Genomic DNA, 18455 nt, shown 5'->3' on the forward strand with positions numbered 1-18455 from the left:
AAGGATGACAAAATGTTGGTACCACTGACTGCTTAAGAGAAACATGCGCCTCCAAAGTTGCTGCCTGACGTGAGGTATTCTCAAACTGTGGGCTGTGTGACTACATTAAGAAGTCCAAATTGTTGAAAGGAACAGATTGAGACACTAAATGTGCTTCATCAATGATTTGCAAGCCAAAAACAAAAAAGCGTCCAGCCCAAAAATGTTTAGCACCGATGGTGAATTGACCACTGACAATGTAAGTTGCCATTCCACATTTTTAAAACATGCATAAACACAAAGGAATGCACTGTTTACTATAAGACATAACCTGACTTAGTGGGCGTTGCAATGCTGGGCACCCCAAGACAAAATGAGGCTGATCGTCATTCCTACGTTGACCTTAAATGTGACCGGCCATCCTTCCACAATCATTGTCAGCAAAATACGGCTGGACAACACGTGGCGGTTTCAGGGATGGCCCCAGAGTCCAGTGAAAACACTTGGGCATCCAATGACAGACTCGTGTCTCGCCTGCTGTCACAAACAGTTGTCAGGTGGACTATCCGATGGCACATGCCACACGTGGCTTCCACATGTGGGCAGTCTCGTCAGACATGCAACAAGTGACAGTTGGGACAGGACCATTGGCTTGCCCAACAAGCAGAAGGAGAATGACGCCATGGATACAAAAACCACCACAGGTGGGAATAGTGACACCACAACCGATGCAAACATGCCGAGCTTTGTGCAGGCAAAGATAAGAGGTAGCACATTTGGGACACTGAAAACTACACTTACATGAGGGACCCTGCAAATCGGTCATCCGGGCCGCGTACGAGTGCCCATGGCTCTTGTGGTGCTTGTTGAATTGCAGTCATACAACCACCACATGGGGTGGATGTCCAAAATAGTTTGCAACAGACAAATCCTGTCAAAGCGGAGTTTCTTGGGTTCAGTGGAGGGCTTCAAATTCTGGACAACTTTGTGTAAACCTGCGGTTAACAACAACAACAACAACAACGCGGTCTTGTTGACTGGATAAACGATACACCTTACCTTACAGTGTAGCAAGAACTGGTGTAGGTAATTCTCCCACCTTTCCATAGACTCACTGAAACTGGCAAATAGTGGTGGGGGTGGAGGAGGAAACTGCACAACAGGTGCCTGGCGTCCCACTGGCACGGGTACCAAGGAAATCTGCATTTTGGTTCATCAGCCCCTGAATCAACTCCTGAATCTGCACCTTCTGCTGCTGCTGTTGTTGCTGCTTCTACTTCTACTGTTCCCTCTATAGGTGCAGCTGTTCCTGCCAGAATGGCAAAAATGCCATGTTGATGGTAGCCCAAAATTAACACCAGGAAAAGGGAAACAAAAAATAGTGGCAGCATATGTGTAAGAATGTCGTTCATTTCCACTTCTGCACAGGTATGATAACCAAGCTGCACTACACTGTTGACATGGGTACTGTACAGGCGACAGTTGCCCGATAATAACTGGGGAATAGAAACCTGAGAGGAAAGGAAAACTCACTGTGTAAGCCAATCTACAGGAAGCAGAAAACCCAAAACGTCATTAAGATGTGTATAGGAATAAGCTCAGCACATGGTTGGGGTGGGTGGGTGTCGACTGAGTACTCACCATCATCACTGAAATTAGTTAATTTTTTTAATATGCTTCGTTTCAACAAATCTTTGTTTATCCAAATTATTTCTTCTAGCTCATATGATTTATAGAAAAAACAGTAATTTACACATTTTTCCTCCTGAATAAAAGTAGTTTGTGGTTACCACTATGCCATGTGTTTCCTGATTTAGAATTTCTTTGGTTTCCTTAAATCAGATTAGGCAAATTTCTTTGAAAATGGCCAATTTGCATTCTGTTTCTTCTCCAATCCATGCATGTGATCTGTCTCTAATGACTTAATCATTAATTCAACATGATACCCTGACATACCATTACTTTTCAAGTTTATTTAATATGAATAAGCAAGTGCTTTATTCCAATATATGATGTTTCGTATTTGTTAGATTCCTGTTGATTTGCAAGGTTTATGTTATATTTTTTAATTTTATTTTCTAGGGAATATCGTTGACGAATGATTTGGATACAGCTGACAAAGGAGACATGAGAGCTTACATGTCACTCGTAAACACTGTACTTGCAGTTGCTGAGGTAAAGCTACTACTTTTTTTTTTAATTAGTCAATCACAATATTATTGCACCTGGGAGTGAGGCTGCTTCAGTTGGCTGATTGTGACACAGCATATAATCGGGGTTGCGGAGGGAAGGAAGGATGGCACAAGTACAGTTATGAAGGAAGGATGGCACAAGTACAGTTATGAAGGAAGGATGGCACAAGTACAGTTATGAAGGAAGGATGGCACAAGTACAGTTATGCAATTAAAACTGCACTAATCTTGGTGATTAATAGTTATTAAGTGGATGGTCCATAAGGGATAAATGCTGAGTGATTCATCTGCTGTATCCGTTTCACCGGAATCCATTCCAATTTCATCCACTGTGTAAGTTTATTGTCATAGTCGTGTTGCATATTCATCTTAGCTCTTCAGACTAATACTGATGATTATATTCTTTACTGTGTCTTCCATTAACCCATCTCTGCATCAATATTCATTTTCAATTTCTTTGACATGTTGCAGGTTCTAACCAAACATTTTGTGTAATATTACATGAGGTCTGTTTGGTTATCTGTTTCAGGGTAGTTAAATTAATAGAATAAACTTTTGTCCTGCAGTGTTATGTTTCATTGTACCCCAGATTAACTCTATAGGGTTCAGGTCACAGTGGTATGGTGGGATCGTCAGAGCATTATATCCCTTAAATTTTAAGACTGTATCTGCTTTAAAAACAGGCTTTGGCTTGTAACACACTTGAAAGCTCTTTTGTTGTTCAGCTTGGTTTAAAACTGATTTTGCTCTGAATGACCCATTCAGTTATGTCCTTTTTGCGAGTTCCAGTAATGGGAGCTTTATTTGTCTGAACAGTATGATATGGTGCATTATCAATACTACCAGCTGGGATATTAGGAACCAGTTCCTCTTCTAACTATTTCTGATAATTATATCGAGTCATATAATTGTGAAAATCAAGGAACTTAGATTTGAAATCATCTGTGAATACCACTGGTTTATTTGGGTCTCAAGTATTCAAAACACTTTGCAAAAATGTAGGAGTGCTCTGTTAGGATGTTTCTCTTATTTTACAATTTTTTTTTTTTTTTTTTTAAATAAAATTCCATCTGTTTCAAAATTTTCCAAATTTTCCCTTTCCCTCTGGAAATATATTTCAGTTTTTGAAAATATAAGCAGCTTTTCCAATGTTTCCTTCTTCTGCACGTTATGCTCCAAAAATTTTCTTCAAATAAGTGCTTTGTTGAAGTCGCCTAGAAAAAGTAATTTTCTAGAATTCTGTTGTTTGCTAAGAGTTTTAATTTTTCCCTGATTTCTTCCTCTTTCTTAAAGTCTTTCAAAATGTATTTTACTGTTCTTTCTGACTTTCCTATCATTTTTTCGACCCACAAGTCTGCTTCCTGTAGAGGCATGATTACCTACTTCTGCTTTTATTCTTCCTGCCAATATTGTACAACTTTGAATATAAGCTCTTTTCCATCTGAGTGTGGCCACTTCCATGACACCTCCTCCTGTTTTCCACTCATAGGGTATTCATGATAACATCACACTGCATTTCTGGTGATATTTCATGAGGACATGCTAAAGCACTTGATAGTATATTCACAGTTTACCTGAAAGCATTGGTGGAGAAATGCATTTTCCTTAGTCGTCACTATACATGTTTAATGTAACGCCACTGCGTGTTTCTGATAATGGCCACAGGAGGCCAAGTGCAATAATATTGTGGTTCGGTACTACATGTTTGTATCTGTTTTTCTTCTATTTTTGTTATTGTTGTTACTACTACTACTACTATTTCTACTACTATTACTATAGTAATACGCTCCCACTTGATTGCATAGAACTGCTATGTTCTCATTGCGAGCAAGAACTATTGTAAAGGGTATTGTAGCAGATGTGTTCCTTTAATTTCCATCTGTTTGTCACCATTTGCCTCTGTGAAACACCTAGTTTTTTATGGTCAGATGTTTGAGCAAAACAACTGTAAGACTCCATAAAAATTATGCAATGGGTTTGTGTGTGAATTTTCATAGACAAAGAGAGCATGGGAAATGGAAAAATGGACCAGCGTGAGGACTAGTTTTGTAAAGAATAATTTAGATGCTTGAAATGAATTGGTGATTAAGATAAGCTTAATTACTGATTCAAAGGAAAATTCAAATGTCAAGAACAGCTATGAAACTAATGTGCCAAAAATTATTCTATTCAAGCCCTAGCGCTATGTTGTACATAGAAAGTTATGTTGGTGTGATATTTAACTGTTAATAAAAAGTTCATAATAAGAAATTGAAAAATAATACAGTCAAATGTCTTGTAAAATAATTTTTGTGACGTAACTAAGAAAACAGATTAGAGAGACATTTGACATACCTTTGAATGGTACTTGAAATCGTATACAGCAAAAAATATACTGATACAGAATTTAAGGTTCAGTGTTTAACTTAAAATCTTGGAACTTCAAAGCATGCTAGAGGGGCGTTTGTCTGGTGGTTTATGTAGGCAGTGCAGTCTCATGACAGACTGTTTCGACTTTATCACCATTTTCAAGTACGTCTAGATTACAAAATTGTTAAGGCTTTCGTGGCCACTTGTTGACAGACTGCCTATTGGCTTCTGTCTCGGGTTCTTTGGCCAATGTTCATCTAATGATTTTACTGACGTTTCGCCAGCACGAGTGGCTGGCATTGTCAAAGCTTCGCCCTCCATTGCCGGTGGTGAACCGGAGCCGAGCTCGCAGGCGCAGACTATATGTACCTGGCGTGCCAACGTCCGAGAGCTTCTCTGCGGTCATTTCCGGTGCGGTTCTCCTCTTGCTACCTGAAACGGTTGTTCGCTGCAGTACGGGAAGCCAGGATCCGTTTGCCTTAAGGCTTTCCCCTTTCTTGTTGAAACTGTTCACGTGTTTTTGTACTTCTACAGCTTCTCTGAACAAGCACGTATGATAGTGCTTCTTAACAGCCAGAACTTCCGTGTCGGCGAATTTTATTACGTGGTCAGTCTCACTCAGTGCGTGCTTTGCCACGGCCGATTTCTCCACCTGCTCCAACCTGCAATGTCGCTTATGTTTTTTGATCCTGGTGTTGATTGATCATCCAGTCATTCTGACATAAACTTTTCCGCATGTGCATGGTATACGGTATATCCCAACATTGCAAGTGGGTCCCTTTTCTCCTTTGCGTATCTAAGACACTCTTTGATCTTCCTTGTCGGTTTGAAAATCGTCTTTACGCCATGTTTGTGCAATATATGGCCGATTCTGTCCGTCACTCTGGGAATGTATGGTAGAAAGGCCGTATCTGACATTTCTTTTCCTGATTCCTTACTTCGCTGAGTGTTTGGCTCTGTTACACTTCTAATATAATTTGTGGAGTACCCATTGCTCCTCAGAATACTTTCCAGGTGTTGCATTTCGCGTCTGAGGTGCTGCGGCTCCTGCTCGCGTTACGAGCGTATTAATGATGCTTCTTTTCTGGCTTGGGTGGAGGTTTGATAGTTTGTGCAGGTATCAGTCTGTGTGTGTCGGTTTTCTATAAACGCTGTGTCCCAGGTTTTCGCTATCCCTTGTGATCAGCACATGTAGAAATGGCCAGTTTTTTGTCCTTTTCTACTTGCATGGTAAATTGTATGTTGGCATGGAGGCTGTTAAAGTGTCTTAGGACGTCACCGAGCTGTTCGTGACCATGGCTCTACACAGTGAAAGTATCATCGACGTATCTGTACCACACCTTAGGTTTGCAAGTCGCCAAGTCCAGTGCCTGTACTTCAAATTGTTCCGTGAAGAAGTTGGCCACCACTGGACTAAGAGGACTACCCATGGCGACGCCTTCCAGCTGTTTGTAGAAATCGCCATTCCACATGAAATAGCTCATAGTGAGACATGCGTGAAGAGCTTTTTGATGTCTTGCGGGCAAATGGAACCGATCTGTTCCAGAGCGTCACTGAGTGGCACTTTTGTAAAAAAAAGAAACAACATCAAAGCTGACCAGGATGTCGTTTGGTGCAAGTTTCAGTTTCTTGAGCTTCTCAATGAAGTGACGGACAGAATCAGCCGTATAATGCGCAAACATGGCGAAAAGACGATTCTCAAATCGGCAAGGAAGATCAAATAGTGTCTTAGAGCATTAGATCAGCAAAGGAGAAAAGGGACCCACTTGCAATGTCTGGAATATACCGTATATCATGCACATGCGGAAAAGTTATATTGGAATGACTGGATGATCAATTAACACCAGGATCAAAAAACATAAGCAACATTGCAGGTTGGGGCAGGTAGAGAAATCGACCGTGGCAGAGTACGCACTGAGTGAGACCAACCACGTAATAAAATTCGCCGACACGGAAGTTCTGGCTGTAGAGAAGCACTATCACACGCGCTTGTTCAGAAAAGCTGTATAAATACAAAAACGCGTGAACAGTTTCAACAATAAAGAGGAAAGCCTTAAGGTAAATGGATCCTGGCTTCCCGTACTGCAGCGAACAACCGTTGCAGGTAGCAAGAGGAGAACCGCACCGGAAATGACCGCAGAGAAGCTCTCGGGTGTTGGCGCGCCAGGTACATATAGTCTGCGCCCACAAGCTCGGCTCCAGTTCACTAACGGCAATGGAGGGTGAAGCTTTGACAATGCCAGCCACTCGTGCTGGTGAAACATCAGTAAAATCATTAGATGAACATCGGCCGAAGAACCCGAGACAGAAGCCAATCGGGAGTTACGTCTAGATTGATGTGATGTCCATATTACGTCGTTAGTGGGCTGTTTTATAACTGTCACTGCTGTAGTAAGATGGTAAATGTTATGTCCAGATGTGTAAAATAAAATGTTAATTATGATGTGACAGCAGTTAGACAGTTCCACTCTTGCGACATTATATCATTATCAGATACATATGCTGCTGGCCCTAAAGAAGAAAAATTTTCTCTGTTTTTAACAACCAACACACAATATTTTAAAACACTATAGTGTCAACAGTAAATATTGTACTAAAGGATGTAGACATTATTTATTTTATCTATTATACTGACCTTCCATAACTAATATCTCAGAGCTCTGTGCACTGAAAACTTGTCTTCATTCTCCAAGAGAGAGGAAGCAGGAAGGAAAGATAGATAGAAATATTGCTGTCAACTACAATTATATTAAATATCATAAATGGTGTGGCGGTGGCGATGATGATGATGATGATGATGATGATGATGATGTAAGTGAGACCTAGTCATTTGTTTCATATTTCCTGGTGTCAAGAGCCCCAATACACAAGACAGAGCAGATGGCAGTCCATTCAGAATTTGTATTACCTAGTAGGAAGTTAAAGATGTTAACTATATAAAAGTAATGTAATTCATTTTGCTTTCACTTCGACACAGTTGTGCAATAGCCTGCAGCACTTAGTATGCATACTTTATTTGGCTCAACATAATGTCAACAATTCACACATTCTTGGTATAACATTATTAAGAGTAGACAGACTTAGGAGATTCTCTTGTGTATATTGATGAGTGTGTGCAGAACAGTAAAATTTTGTATAACATGATTGCATTCATTGCTTGTTGGCCTCCATTATTTACATAAGTTATGATGTGCAATTTGTTCTACTATAACTGCTTGGTGAAAGCAGATGATTTATTTTTATAAAAACTAAAGGCTTTTGTTCATTGTGGAAATGAACTAGCTGCTCAGTGTGACTGGCCGAAGTTGTTACGTACTTTCAGCTCACATTATAAAATAAAACCATGTATTATATTTTACATGCAATTGTTATTTGCATGGGTTGAACTCATTGCCTAGCTTTACATCACATGATTTTCCATATACGAACACTGAACAACTTTTGCTTCATAGACAACTTTAATGATTGAGATACTAAATATAGTTAAAACTTGTTTTCAGTAAATGATTGTTTCAGATTTACCCAATACCATGCGTCCTATTTAGCACACTGAGGTGACAAAAGTCATGGGATAGTGATATGCACATATACAGATGGCGACCTTATTGCGTACACAAGGTGTGAGAGGACAGTGCATTAGCAGATGTCGTTTGTGCACAGGTGATATATATGAAATGGTTTCCAGTGTGATTATGGCCACACGATGGGGAATTAACAGACTTTGAACATGGAATGGTAGCTGGAGCTAGATGCATGGGACATTCTGTTTCAGAAATCATTAGGGAATTCAATATTCTGAGATCAGTAGTGTCAAGAGTGTGCCGAGAATACCAGATTTCATGCATTATCTCTCACCACAGACAGTGCAGTTGCCGATGACCTTCACTTAATGACTGAGAGCCGTAGTGTTTGCGTAGAGTTGTCAGTGCTAACAGACAAGCAACTGTGCATGAAATAACCACAGAAACAACACACACCTCCTGCAGTATCTCTCCTGGACTCGTGACCATATTGGTTGGACCCTAGTTGGCTGGAAAACTGTGGCCTGTTCAGATGAGTCCCAATTTTAGTTGGTAAGAGCCAATTGTAGGGTTCAAGTGTGGCACAGACCCCACAAAGCTGGACCTAGGTTGTCAACAAGGCACTGTGGAAATTGGTGACTGCTCCATAATGGTGTGAGCTGTGTTTACGTTGAATGGACTGGGTCCTCTCTCCCAACTGGACTGATCATTGACTGGAAATGTTCGGCTACTTGGAGACCATTTGCAGCCATTCATGGACTTCATTTTATCTTCCCAAACAGTGACGGAATTAGCACTGGGCCACAATTGTTGACAACTGGTTTGAAGAACATTCTGAATGCTTCGAGCGAATGATTTGGCCACCCATATCACCTGACATTAATCCCATGGAACATTTATGGGACATAATCAACAGGTCAGTTCAGGCACAAAATCCTCCACCAGCAACAGTTCAACAGTTATAGATGGCTGTAGGGGCAGCATGGCTCAGTATTTCTGCAGTGGGCTTGTAGAGTACATGCCACATGAAGTTGCTGCACTGTGTCAGGCAAAGTGAGGTCCTACACGATATTAGGAGATATCTCATGACATTCGTTACCTCAGTGTATATCATTCACATTTTTAAATAAATTCTTTTGTCAATTTGGTTTTCCAATAATTAAACTGAGTAGTGCAATTCCCTATGTAAAGGAAGAAATGATTATGAGACATGTAGTTCAGGTTCAGAATAGAGAAGAAGTGTGTAGTTAATGTTGTAAGTAGCAGTTTACCAGTGCCGAGAGCAAGAGGACAACTGAAAGAAAGGAAGTAAAAATAAAAGAAAACATTATACCTGGCAACCAAACTTGCTCTGTCCTGTGCTGCAGTTTACCTGCAGATACACTACCCTTTGGTTTTATATAGACACTTCATTTGTAGCCTTCCTAGTGTTTTTATATCTACATCAATGTTCTGCAAGCCTTCTTACATTGTGTGGCAGAGGGTACATGTGTACCACTGCCACCTCAGCCTTATCTGTGTATAATTAATATATATTTTCCAGTTTCCGCCTTAAGCAACAAAATGTCGCTATGCTTCTCTTTACTGCTAACCATTTCAGATCTAGTAATTATAAACAAACATAAACAGTTAGGGCCCGTAGTAATGTAGTCAGTGCCTGACTGTGTAACTGTTTTGACAAGTTATTCGATAGATAAAATTATGGGTTAGCACCTTCATTAGAGTGTGAAGAACATGCAGAAATAAAGAAAGCCTTTTTGATGATGGCTGTGTTATATCCTGGCAGTATTATCCTAACTGATTTGGAGCAAGCTAAGGTGAATAGTCATAAAAGATGCTCATGAGGATAGCAAAAGTGTGCAATATATTCAGTGCCCTCTGTGTTTGTGGAAGACAGTCTAAAAAATTAAAACTGCGAAATTTACATTTTATATACATTATTTATGTTTATTTCAGCTTTATATTTGCTGGTGTGACAAAAGAACAATGAAAGAAGTTACATTGCCTAGAAATGGTTCAGTTTATCCGTGGCCATTGAATCATGTTGTTAACTGGCAAAAGAGGAGTCAGGTTATGAAGAAATTATCAGTTCTCGGATGGGCAAACAAAACATTAGAGGAGGTATGTTTCTTTAACTTCTGTGACTTTTCTCTATTTTTTCCTCTTTATAGATTTTCTTTAAAAGACAACGTACTGTTTTTTAACAACACTGTGCCCATAAATTAACATTAAGAACTTCAAATTAAGTGTCCATGTTGCATGAATTGTAAAACGTATTCAGCTGCTTTCTGAATACTTCTATGCTTTCATATATGAACTCTTTGTAAAAAGAATATCACCACAGTGAAGGAGAGGAAAAAGTTTTATCTTAAAGAAAGAGAGGTCTGTTCGTTTGAAATGGTGGACAGTATTCCTGATGTTCTTCCTGGAAATCTTAGAGTTCACAGTGGAAGATTCCCAACAGGACTTTTGTAAGCAGTTGCAATTTGCATGTATCAGTTTCTACAGACTATAGCCTAGAAGAGAAATTGAAATTGTGTACGAACACTCACTGGGGCTCAACTCAAAGCTTTTTTATGACAGTACTTGTCTCCTAGTGTCAGAAGCTTTTGTTACAGTGTACCTTCTACTGCACACTGAAAGTTTTATTGAAGTTCAAATTTGGAAGTATAACTAAAAGTTGTGAGGAACAAACATTATTAGCTTGACCTCTTAATATAGAATGTGAATAGTTTCTTCATATAGTTCATTTGTAACAACAGAAGAAATGTTATGTCATGTGATTACCCCTACATGTTTTTGAAGACATTATTATTACTTCATGTTGAAATGCAGACCATTGTAGACTATCAGAGGCTAAAGAAATAAAATATCATGTTTACCCGATTATAACATGAGGTTTTTTTCCCAGATTCATAATTCAAACAATACACTGTTGTCTTATATTTGCAGATTAAATTATTACTGCTGAGGTTACCATTTTTATGTTATTTAGTAGAGTATTTGGGGGTCATCTTACATTTAGAGATGAAGCTTTGGCTATTGAGGTCACGTGCAGAGTTCTTCTGAAGAATGCAGAAGGGCAGGGCTCTGCAAATGATACTAATGTTCCAACAGGCTCAAGATTTCCCAATAGGCCTAGGCACTTGATACAATCATGTGACATTGACTTGCACGAGATACATAAGAAACTATGAACTAGCCACAGCGACGGTCTATTGTTCTGATTAAAATTTGATAATTTTGTGAAACGGAGAAGGAAATAGCATTAAATTCTATCACCTTACAAACTTTTGTTGTATTTGAACAGGTTTACAATAAACATTCTAATACATGTACAGATACAGTGTACAAACATTAATGTTGCTTCTTAAATAAAGGTAACATTCCAAAACAGACATGTACTCCTTCAAAAATCATTACTTGATTCAGAACCCATACCAATATTTTATTTGGTTATGAGAGACTTTAATGATTATTGTTTTTCTAAGTGCATTGCAAATGAGAAATTCAGTCACTGTCATGTATTATTAGAATACTGGGTAAAAAACATTACCAACTCTAGAAAATGATGGTGACATTCAGTTGAAATGAGAAGGAAAATTAATCCAGAATGTAATGTCTAACAAAGGAAATAAAACATATTAAACTGACCATAATTGTTATCACAAGAATAAATTGCAGTGGCAAGACCTGTCATGGAGATAGTACCAACAGACATCACTAGATCGCGGTATGAGCAAAAGTTCAAGAATGGGACTGAATTGTAACTGTAAACTTTTATTTATGTATTAGTTGTTTTTATATATATATATATCACCTGCTTACTAGAAGATATTGCAATCTGTCTTTCAAGTTGTTCGAGGTCAGCACCTCAGAAGAGTTGGAAGGGGAGCAGTGACACCAGGTTGGTTGAGAACTATTATGATTGTTGGTAGGGGAGTGATGATCGAGCAGCAAATTTCATCATGTTGGAATCTATTTTTCGCAGTTGCTCAAGGTCAGCACTTAGGAAGGGTTGGAAAGGAAACAGTGACACCAGCTCAGCAGAGAACTATTATGATAGAGGGGAGGGGAGAGGTGAGCGAGCAGCAAATTTCGTTGTTGCCAACCGTGGAAATCTACACCACATGCTTTGGCTTTTATGAGCTTCTACCATGTTTAAACCACAGTTTGCTTGAATCCATTTGTAGTCGGAATTGAATTGACTTTAAAATTGTATAAATACTCAACAATAGTATTAATTTCTGCAGGAGGTGGTAGAAGTCTAGATAGGAAGGGACCAGTGGCATAGTTACATGTTTCTTGCTGCAATATGTCAGTGCTCACCGTCATATATGTCAGAATGAAAGGGAATGTGGCAGCTGGCCTTACACAGCGAATGACAGAGCAGCAGGCAGGCAAAATGTTTTGAAACGAGACATTGTGACATTCACCTGTCAGTGTGGAAGCAAAATCTGATATGTATGTGGAAAAAACGGCATTGTTCACAGTTCCTACCATAATGGCAATCTCAAAAATAGCATCATATTTGGACAAAACAACCAAATATTTGTGACAACAAATATATAAATTTCACAGCTATGCTGTTTGGATGATGATGATGATGATGATGATGATTAAAATAGTGATACCACAGACTGCTGGGTTAGTAAGCAAAACAGGTAGAAAAGAAAATGGTCTGAAAATTAATGTACACCATTTCTTTTTGTTTATTTTATTTCTCCTAGTGTTATCAAAATGTGTGGACAATCAACAAAAGGCATAAGTATATAATATGTATAATTTTAACTTTTTGGCAGATACTTCATGTCAATAAAAATTTGTAATTTTGATTATTCAGAATATGTGAAAAATAAATTTTTCTCAAGGAGCCTTTTTTTTAAAAAAAAATAAAGGGAGGGTTGTCTTATATTGAAGGTCATCTCATATTTGGGTAAACATGGTATATTGACAGCTTGTAAGTGTATGAGACCATCAATCTGTATCTGTGATGTTTGACTTTTTGATTGTATTTCACAATCTTATGCACAGCTATCCTGGCTACTATACAGGAACAGAGATTTTTACACACTCTCTCTCTTCTCTTGTTGTATCAGTGTATACAGTCCCTCATACCTTTCCTCAACTTTAATGCCCTGTCTAAACAGTGCAGTGGAAACATTCATTCCTGTCAGAGTTGAATTACTTCGGTCCCATCACTAGACCGCTTTCTCTAAGTCCTTTTCAGTAGTAGGAAGCCAACTCTGAAATGACTTCCTCCATTATGTCAGAGAGCTGAATAACAGTCCCAGCTTCAGAAGACTGTTAATGGCATATCTGTTAAAGCAACAGTAATATCTGAATTAACTTTACAACTAAGTACACTTCTTTCCAACCAGATGTTCCTCATTTCCCAAAGCTCTTACTTGGTGCAGTGTATCTAAATTTCTGTCCCTCATAATTAGCTATTTATTATTACCATTATCATCATTAGCAGCAGCAGCAGCAGTGGCAATACCACTAGTATTAATGTTGTTAGTTTGGATTCAGTACTGTTATTCACATTCTCTTTATATACAGTCAAATCTTTTTCAGTTATATTAATACCATTTTATTACTACTTATCATATTAAAAGTATCATTTCTTAAATAGGTATGGTGTAAAGAATACTTTAGGTGTAAAACCATGGTACATTATAAGAAGGCTCTAATCTAATCAGATTAAATAAATAAAAGAAAGATGATTCAGCTGCTAGTGCACTCACAAAGTGATATACTATGAGATATATTTTGCAACAATTTCCTTCTCTTAGAATTTATGCTATTACAAGTTGTTTTATTTTTTTATGGCCAAAGCAGTTTTCAGATATTTGTTGCTCATTGTTAGGGAACTGTTTATTTTGTAGGTGTACGAAGAAGTAGAAACCTGCTGTAATGCCTTATCTGAGCGACTGGGTGACAAGCCATTTTATTTTGGAGACAAGTAAGTTTTCCCTCCCCTCATTTGTATGATCCACTTACCAGCTTTTACTAATTAATGTAACAAGCAACATATTTATATTTTAGTCACATGGATTCTCTCCTTCCACTTGATACCCTGTATTCAAAATTGAGCCAGCATGTTAAATATATGCATAAAATGAGAATTATTTAAAGCAGTGTACAATTTTGTAAATTATAAAAATCAGATAATTTTAATAAAGGATTTAATTCCTGATATTGTGCACATCCACATGGCTGTTTAGTTAATGTTACTTGTAGTAATACATTAGATGCAACTTTCATATCATTTTGTTAAAAATGTCAAGTTTTGAGATGTGAGATAGGATAATCAGAGTGGGGAGAAGTCTCTAATGTAAAACAGAGTGCAAGAATTTTTCTTCAAAATTCAAGAATTTTGTGAAGAATTTGATTACTTATTCATACATGGCATTTTTAAACATTTAACTATTACATCTTATATCATAATGGAAACTACTGGATGGCATACAATGAGTGAAGACAATTAATCAGCAGTCTCTTTCTCAGTATTATGAAGACTTTAACCCTGGCCATCACAGACAGGCACTGCCCTCCAAACTTCGTCCACCAACATATCTTGTGTGTTATATCTCACCCTTCTGCTAATACTTAAACCACAGTGTTTAAGCCACACAGTAGTCCACCTTCCCCTTCTTTTCAGGATTCATTGCATAATGGGTTCTTCAGTTCTTAATGTTCAATGATCTGTGTTTGAAACAGACGTTGATCACTATTTTAAGTATGTTGCATCACATCCCTCATCCACATCTATAGTTATAAAATACTACTTGTACTTGTTATTTCATTGGTGGACACATTGTCTTCTCTGGGATGTGATGTTAGTCTCAGATCCATTTTCTGATATGAAGAAACATTAACTAGTACAAGGATTTTGTTATTCAGGTGGCTTCCAATTGTTTCTCAATGAAATAAAGTTTCTAAACTATGAGACAACTATATTCTCTAATATTCGCACACTATTAATAAAAGGTAGAGGGTGACACACGGGAGACAGATGGTTTTTAATGAAATAATACTTGGCCAACTTTAAAATTATTGCATGTTTATTTACGCAAATCAAAGCTCATTATTTTCCATTTTAGTTAACAAAGTTATTTGTGAAAAATAATGTCGTCAAGGTGATTTCCATCATTTCGAATGCAGGACTCAAGTCTCTTCTCAGAATCCTTCATCACACGGACTAAAATCTCTGCAGGGATGGCAGCAATTTCTTGAATGATTGCATTCTTCAACTCATCCAAATTTTGTGGTTATAGACAGTTCTTAAGGTACCCCCACAGAAAAAAGTCACATACTGACAAGTCGGGAGACCTGGGAGGCCAAGGAACATTGCCAAAACGTGAGATAATCCGGCCAGGAAACATGCGTCTAAGAACGGTCATTGAAGTGTTTGCGGTGTGCGATGTTGCCCCATCCTGCTGGAACCAAACGCGTTTTAAAGGGATTCGTCGTCTTCTTAGTTCTGGTTTCAAGAATGTTTCAAGCTTACGAATGTAACAAACCGAATTAACAGTAACTGTGGCCCTGTTCTCTTAAAAAAAAAAATAAGGTCCAATAATGCCAACAGAGCCAAGAGCACACCAGACTGTTACTTTTTCTGAGTGTAGAGGACGCTGGTGGATAAGGTGTGGATGCTCTGGAGCCGAGTAACGTAGGTTTTGCTTATTCACAGTCCCGTTTAAATGAAAATGAGCTTCATCACTCATTAATAAAATTTCATTTTTATTCTATCCCAAAATCACTTGCATTCTGTATGCGAAGTCTTCTCGTACAGCAAAATCAGTTTCCTTAAGTTGTTGGACAATAAGCATTTTGTAGGGATGGAATTTTAATTCTTTATGCAAAATTCGTCTAACCGATTCACGATTGATTCGTAACTCAGTAGCATGATGTCTAGCTGACCGTCCTGGGTTTCTGACTGCCGCTTGCCTTACCCTTTCAACATTTTCTGGTGTCGTTACTCTGCATCTCGGGCCAGGATGCTCTTCTCTCTCTCTCTCTCTCTCTCTCTCTCTCTCTCTCTCTCTCTCTCTGTGTGTGTGTGTGTGTGTGTGTGTGTGTGTGTGTGTGTGTGTGAAGTAGTTTGATCTATTTTTTGAAATTCTACATGTGTGCTGAACATTAAATTTGGAATTTTACGTTAATGCATGTATGGAGATGCCTATTCTGCAATCATAGTGTTTGTTATGGGGTTATCAATATTAAACAAACAAGTGAGAATGGTACCCTCCTATTTATATCAATTTTTTTCAGGACAGTTGGAAGCAGGAATTGCATCCCCATATGGAACATGCCTATTGTTGGGACTTGCTAGGTGAGGGAACAACTGAAATGTGTAGTGTCAGGCTGATAGGGGAAAACTGCACAGAATGCATCACTCTCTTCTTTTTATTCATGTACTCCCTCGGATCATGTGCCCCCTCATTTGCCTTAACTACAACCTCTCACCAGTTTCATAGATATCTGACATTCCAGTTACGTGTGTAGGAATAATTTACTCCTGTGCATTGTTTTCTCATCTTTTTCCCATACCCCCATTCTGTTTTATCCCAGTGGATTTATACCTTCCTGCACCTGAGCAAGTTTTCTTTACCTGCATATTCCCGTTGTTATCCTGTGCTATATCGCTCCTCTCTTGTATCACACTCAGTTGGAGAACTGTACCTACTATGGTGTTACTGAAAATGTACTATGGTGTTACTGAATATATTAAATTAGGAAATAACAAAGAAAAACAGAAAAATTCTACTGACAAGAAAGATGTGAAATGGCATTTTAAAACCTGACATTAGCAGGTATCTTCTGAAAGGATGACCTGAAATGCGTGAAATGTTGCATATTCCAAGGCCTTTCATGTTGTGTTGCTTGCAATAGGGTACTGAAAATATATGTATATGAAAATGGCCATTATTGTAAACCTCTTTCTACTAAAACCTTTCTCCACTGCCTGCACTAAGTTTCTTGTGACCTTGCATTTTAGATTATCTGCTGTGTGACTTTCCACTTCTTATAGTTGCTTTTATATTATTAAGTTATTATTTCAGAATTATCTGAAAACTGCAATTTTTGCATGAAGCACCATGTTATAAGGCGCTTGTTAATTCTTCTGTGGTGTGCATTACTTTCTGTGAAGTACATTTCTTCCATCAGCATCATTTTGCTTCATAGTTTGTACTAATTTGTAAGATTTTGAACACAGTTGAATGTGTATTTTTCCTTAAAAATAGTATTACTTTCATAATTGTTTTTATGTTATTGATGCTGAATTTGACATTGTACTCATTTTAAAATAGATGTGTAATCATCATGTCCATTTATAATTACTTGATTTTTTGACATTCTTTTTTCATTTTTCAGTCCAACAGAGTTGGATGCCCTGGTATTTGGACACGTGTTTAGCATCTTAACAACTCCATTGCCAAACAACAAATTTGCAGCCATTCTCCGAGGCTATTCAAACATAATTCAGTTGTGCAAATTGATTGAAAATAAATATTTCAAAAGGATTAGTCAGTAAATTGTGCTAATTTTGTACAAAGTAGTTTTTGTTATAAAAATTTAAAGACAGTTGTAATTCTAAAGTTTATTAATAAAGTTGCTTATTTAGTTTTCTTATATGTGCCAGCCAAAGAAATAACATTTCTGTCAAATAATTAGTGTTCCTGTATGCCGAAATGACATTCTCTGCCAACGTTTTGACTATTTCACATCATGACCTGGAATTAGGAGTGTCTTCTTCTCTTCCCTAGGTATCCCTTCCAAAGTGTTATGCTACCTTTCAGCTAATCTTTGTGATTTCAGTGTACAACTGTGTGCTTCTCCTACTTTAAACTCCTTACCCCATGGGTAGAGACAGGAAAATATAATTTTCTTTTTTTGTCATTGTCTGCCTGGTTTGTTTATTTTCACCCAGTTCTGACATTCGTTTTTGCTGATTTTGATATTATGAGGATTGTCCATAAAATAATGCCCTAGTATTTTTTTTATAGCACTATAGTGCCAGAACAGCTGCCCAGAACCAAAATCTGAACACAAACAATAAAGTACTTGCAGCACAACACCAGACATATAACAATGTGCACATATCCTGCTGGGATGGAAAATTACTTTTCTATTGAATTCTAAAGGGATTTGTGTGCTGTTAGAGACCATCTCCATAGCTGAGTGTTAGCACAGCTGACTGCCATGTGTAGAACGTGGTTTCGACTCCTGGGGCTATCAGGGATTTTTCATGGTGGGTGCACTGGAAGGGGGTGCACTCAGCCTCATGTTACTTGATCGAGTAGTAGCAGCTCCATGTAATGAAAACTGACCATGGCCAGGAGAGTGATTTGTTGACCCCACATCCTTTTCACACTGCATCCAATAACAAAGTTGGCGGATGATGACA

General features: G+C 38.1%; 1 protein-coding gene across 3 annotated transcripts in view; it reads left to right on the top strand.

Moving 5' to 3' along the window:
• The window catches only part of LOC124555232 (metaxin-2), a 56941-nt gene extending 39261 nt beyond the window's left edge, over positions 1-17680 (top strand). For 2 of the 3 annotated variants that reach the window (XM_047129090.1, XM_047129091.1), the window contains exons 4-7: positions 2062-2154; positions 9998-10162; positions 13930-14006; positions 17423-17680. In XM_047129090.1, the coding sequence (XP_046985046.1) occupies positions 2062-2154; positions 9998-10162; positions 13930-14006; positions 17423-17582 (495 nt within the window). In that variant the 3' untranslated portion in view covers positions 17583-17680. Of the gene's footprint in view, positions 1-2061; positions 2155-9997; positions 10163-13929; positions 14007-16318; positions 16395-17422 lie in introns of those variants that run through there. The other variant, XM_047129092.1, reaches the window with a different exon arrangement.
• The last annotated feature ends 775 nt before the right edge of the window (positions 17681-18455 follow it).

Source organism: Schistocerca americana, chromosome X, assembly GCF_021461395.2.
Source record: "Schistocerca americana isolate TAMUIC-IGC-003095 chromosome X, iqSchAmer2.1, whole genome shotgun sequence".
Classification (NCBI taxonomy): Eukaryota; Metazoa; Arthropoda; class Insecta; order Orthoptera; family Acrididae; genus Schistocerca; species Schistocerca americana.